Source organism: Carassius auratus, chromosome 31 (assembly GCF_003368295.1).
Source record: "Carassius auratus strain Wakin chromosome 31, ASM336829v1, whole genome shotgun sequence".
Taxonomy (NCBI): domain Eukaryota; kingdom Metazoa; phylum Chordata; class Actinopteri; order Cypriniformes; family Cyprinidae; genus Carassius; species Carassius auratus.
In genome coordinates this window covers 1,102,845-1,107,824 of record NC_039273.1, presented here as the reverse complement: position 1 = coordinate 1,107,824, position 4,980 = coordinate 1,102,845, and the positions used below count along the sequence as shown (strand labels likewise).

Here is a 4,980-nt window from a genome sequence, read left to right as displayed (position 1 = left end):
ATTCACAGGGAATGCACTTGATCAAACCTATAGCCAAAACATTACCTTGAATGCAAATGCCAAAAAATGTCTTAAAAATGCATAATCATAAATATACATATTTTTGTTGAAATGTTTGGTGTTGGTGAAATTTTTGAAAGAAGTCCTATGTTACCTAACGCTGAATTTATTTAATTAAAAATACAGTAAAATTGTGAAATATTATTATAATTTAAAAATAACTTTGATTTTTGAATCAGTTTTAAAATATGAAAACATTAACATATCTAAAATGTTTAAATCGTGCTCTAAAAAGTTTCTCTCAAATAGAAACCAACATTTCTTATCACTGTTGAAAACAGTTGTGCTTCTTTATATTTCTGTGAAAACTGTGATTATATGTTTTCAGAGTTCTTGGATGAACAGAAAGTTGAAAAGTGCAGTATTTATTTAAAATAAATCAACAAAAGTACTTTTCCCATCACTTTTGATGAATTTAATGTGGTCTTGCTGAAACAACAACAACAACAACACACACACACACACACACACATGTCATCTTAATTTTAAAATGTAATTAAAAAAAATATTTTAAATATTTAGTTTTTTAACTTTTCTTTTTCAAACTTCTAAAACATTTTCTTTATTCATTTTTACATTTTGAAAACAAAAAAGAACAACAACAAAACCACTATTTAACTATTTAAGCTACTCCAAAGTACTGATCATGCAAAAAATGATTTTCGTGTGACTGAGCGAGTTTGGTTCAGCATGTGTGCAGACAACTTCCTATTTAAACCACCACTACTTTAAGTAAGTTCCTGTGGAGTTCCTGTGCTTATTTTCATCATGGCTGATGGTGAGAAGGTGATCTATACTTCCCTGGAGGTGCTCATCGCTGTAGGATGCTGCCTGGGGAACATGCTGGTGATCTGGGCCGTGTGGTCGTGCCGTGCTTTGAGTCAGACGACGTTCTGTTTCGTTGTGTCTCTGGCGGTGGCTGATCTTCTGGTGGGGGCAGTTGCTGTGCCTTTCGCTGTGGTGGTTGATGGACGCTTGAAGACTAGTTTCCACTGCTGTCTCTTCATCAGCTGTGTGGTCATTGTGTTGACCCAGGCCTCTGTTCACTCCCTGCTGGCCATCGCTGTGGACCGCTTCCTGCGTGTTTATAACCCTCTCAGGTCTGAACTTTTAATAGTCGTGCTTTTTTTGCAATGCATATTTGAAGACTTGCTTGTGTGATGGTAGAGCTGATCAAGCTTGCTGATAAAGAGGAAATCAAATACTGTCGATCTCAGAGATAACATGTAACTTGAAACTTGAACAATTCAATAAGTCAGCATAAAATCTAGATGGACCCCATTTACAATCTTATAGTACATTAGGAATGTATTTATTTCACAGAAATCTTTTTATAATCTTCTATCATTTTCAAGTATTAATGCTCACTTTTCATGACCCAACTGATTTCAAGTTTTGGGTCAATAATGTTTTAAGAACTACTAATGAATACTTAATTCAGCATGGGTGCATTAAACTGATCAAAATTAAAAGTAAAGAAATTTATAATGTTACAAAACTAATGTTGCAAATTAATCCAGTTCTTTTAAACTTTCTATTCATCAAAGAATCCTGAAAACAAAAATATATCAAAGTTTCCATAAAGCTATGAAGCAGCACAACTGTTTTCAACATTGATAATAATCAGAAATGTTTGAAATGTTAAATATTTTGTGAGCAGCAAATCATCATATTAGAATGATTTCTGAAGAATCGTGACACTGAAGACTGGAGTAATGATGCTGAAAATTCAGTTTTAAGTCACAGGAATAATTAAATTAAATTTATGCATTTAGCAGATGCTTTTATCCAAAGCGACTTACAGTGCAATCAGGCTATACATTTTTTACGTAACATGTGTGCCCTGGGAATCGAACCCACAACCTTGCACAGCTAACACAATGCTCTACCACTTGAGCCACATTTTAAAATATATTGCAATAGAAAACTGTTATTTTGGTCAAATAAATCCAGCCTTGGTGAGCAGAAGAGACTTTCAAAGACATTAGGATTTTTTTGTAAATAATCTTTAACAATAAATGTGTATCAATAATATATAATAATAATAATTTATGTAAATAAATATATATATATATATATATATATATATATATATATATATATATATATATATATATATATATATATATATATATATTTTTTTTTTTTTTTTTTTTTTTTTTTTTAATTATTAATAAAAACAAATTCAAATGATCTTTTTAATTTTCAGGTACAGAGGTAAAGTCAGAAAGAAGCACTTATGGGCCGCCGTCACTGTATGTTGGCTCTCTGCTTTTATACTAGGTATCATTCCCATGTTCGGATGGCACAAAAAAGACACCACAACCGCTGAAAACTCCACTATTACATGTCATTTCATAACAGTCATAGACATGTCCTACATGGTCAACTTCAACTTCCTCGCTTGCATCCTTACACCCACTATCATCATGATGATCCTGTACCTCTTACTCTTCAATATGATATCCAGACAGCTCAGAAAAGGAGTCGGGAGTCACACTGTGAAGTTTTTTTACCAAAAGGAGCGGAAACTGGCCAATTCTCTGGCTTTGGTTCTGGTTCTGTTTGCAGTTTGCTGGCTTCCTCTGCACATAATCAACACGGTGAATTACTACAAGGTTTTCAATGTTCCCCCTGTCGCCTTTCACATCGGCATCCTCCTTTCTCACGCCAACTCCGCCATTAACCCCATAGTGTACGCTTTCAAGGTCCCTAAGATTAAGATGGCATATAAACGCATCCTGATGAGGCTGACAAGCTCGGAGCAGAAAGGAGATCAGAGTAGCCAGACTTTGGATAACAACGTCAGCAGCAACTCGAACAGCACCGCCAGATGCAGCATGAAAATAAAACAAAAAGTCGTTTTGATTTCATATCAGGACGGTTAGCATTACTCTGTAATCATGTACAATAAGTAGGGGAGACCATAGAAGTCAAAAGTAAAAAATATATGTATATATTATCCAGCATGGGTATTGTATGTTGGTTTCAAATGCCTAGTTCCTAAAATTTTATATTTTTCTGACATTTCACATTAACACAACACTGTAATTCTAGGGTCATCGTATTTTTGTACTAAATTAATTAACAATTAAAACTGCACCAAGATACCTAAAAAACAAGGACCAACTGTATAATGGAGAGGTTTAATTGTTTTTCATAAATATACTTTATGATATATATGTATATAATGTATTAATAATATCTGTGGGATATATTTTTTATACACTTATATAAATATATATATGTATTTATATGTATTTGTTAACTTTTTATGTGACAACTTGCCCCACTATGTTGAAACGTGTTTCCATGAACTGTAAATATTATAATAAAAAAAAAAGATTATTTTTTTGTTTTTGTTTTTTTTTCCCGAATCAGTTTTATTTTGTGAATCAGACTTCTTTCAAAAACATGTTGAAAAATTAGGGTTTCATTTGAAGGGTTTTTAGTAGTAGTAGTAGCCCTTTATTGTCACTAGTCACAAGAACCAGCGAAATTAGCCATCAACCTGTCCATACATACAATCGAACGCAGAGCATCTCGTTGTCATGCTTTCCAAGGGGAAAATCCAGCCAAGGCCAAGCTGGGAGTGGAGTCTAAAGAAGATAAGATACCAGTTGTTTTGGTCTAGTAGCCACATTCCAATTTAACGGTCACTATGATTGTCTTTTTGGTCTCCTAATCCTCCAATTTCCTTTCCAAAGCAGTGAGCTTCACCGTGATGTTATCCATATTGCGGTTATATATACACATAATACAAAATCCATAAATACTATATGAAATAGTTTACTTTTGTCACGTCTCATGCTACCATTACAGTCCATCAAACTTCTACAAGCCTTCTCTCGAGATATTGACCCTTGTCTCATGTCGCCACGATTAAAGAGGAAGCGAAACTAACATCATTCTGAGTCATTCTGAACCTGTGAATGTAGTTTTTCACATCCTTTATTTTATAATTTCAACAACAAAAATAAATTACATTTACAGGAAAAAGTTCAAAGTTCAAACTATAATAAAACATCTTGTTTTATACATAAAGCTTGAACTTTGCACCTTTGTTTAGCTCATATGTTTTTGATTGCACCTCTTCTATTGGTAGAGCACCTCTTTTTACATTTGTTACATTTAAAGGAACAGTCACATCACAATGGAGTTTCAGTCCTCGTTTGCGCACTTTATTTCTTCTACGAAAGAAGCTGTTAAGGAGGGTGTAAATGCAGAATGCCCTTAAAAAACATTTTTACCAACCTCCAAGTCTTTGAGATATGGCAATGAGTGGTCAGGTAGGAAAATTACCAAAAACAAGGCAAATCATACAGTCGAGTAGGCAACCTGGAATACACCAGGACATAACAACCCTTTACAAGGGCACACAGGTTTCTTGCCAAAGGCAGTGTGAGCCTGGAGACATAGACAAAGTAAAAAAATGAAGCAATTTATAAAAATGAAATATTTAGCACAATCTTAATCAAGCCAGATCCACTAATCTACCAGTTACAGAAGTAGGAGAGAAATGGCCAGCGGGGGCCTTTTAGATTTTACCTCAAACCATACCTACACCACACAGTTGTGAAAGCAATACAATTGATTAAATTGGTAGACCTGCTAAAAGACTGCAACCCCTGCTTTAAAAGTTTCTAACCCTAAATTACAATATGGTTAACTGGTACAAACTTTAAGACACATAAAACAAAAAAAACTAATACAAAATTCTCAATTTCATGCCACAACAGAACAATCTACTCCAAAAGGAGTCCACATACACAAATATTCAACTTGTAGAGTCAAAGAAAAACAAAAGACAAAAATAAAAATGAGCAGTCGTAAGCACCAATGGGAGGAACAAATGGCAGACCTAGGCCAAAGATACTTGCCTTCTAGCTAATTCACAAGTTAATGAATGACTGCTCAAGA

General features: G+C 34.0%; 1 protein-coding gene across 1 annotated transcript; it reads left to right on the top strand.

Moving 5' to 3' along the window:
• Positions 1-630: 630 nt before the first annotated feature.
• Positions 631-3,203, top strand: LOC113050144 (adenosine receptor A3-like). The gene is made up of 2 exons (XM_026212847.1): positions 631-1,160; positions 2,270-3,203. Exons 1-2 carry the CDS (start codon positions 829-831, stop codon positions 2,946-2,948), a joined length of 1,011 nt encoding a protein of 336 aa, XP_026068632.1. The 5' UTR covers positions 631-828; the 3' UTR covers positions 2,949-3,203.
• The last annotated feature ends 1,777 nt before the right edge of the window (positions 3,204-4,980 follow it).

Excerpts from the sequence above, each read along its gene's own strand:
- LOC113050144 (XM_026212847.1), top strand. The coding sequence starts at position 829 with ATGGCTGATGGTGAGAAGGTGATCTATACTTCCCTGGAGGTGCTCATC. Across the intron at positions 1,161-2,269 it reads CGTGTTTATAACCCTCTCAG|GTACAGAGGTAAAGTCAGAA; the intron begins GTCTGAACTTTT and ends TTTAATTTTCAG.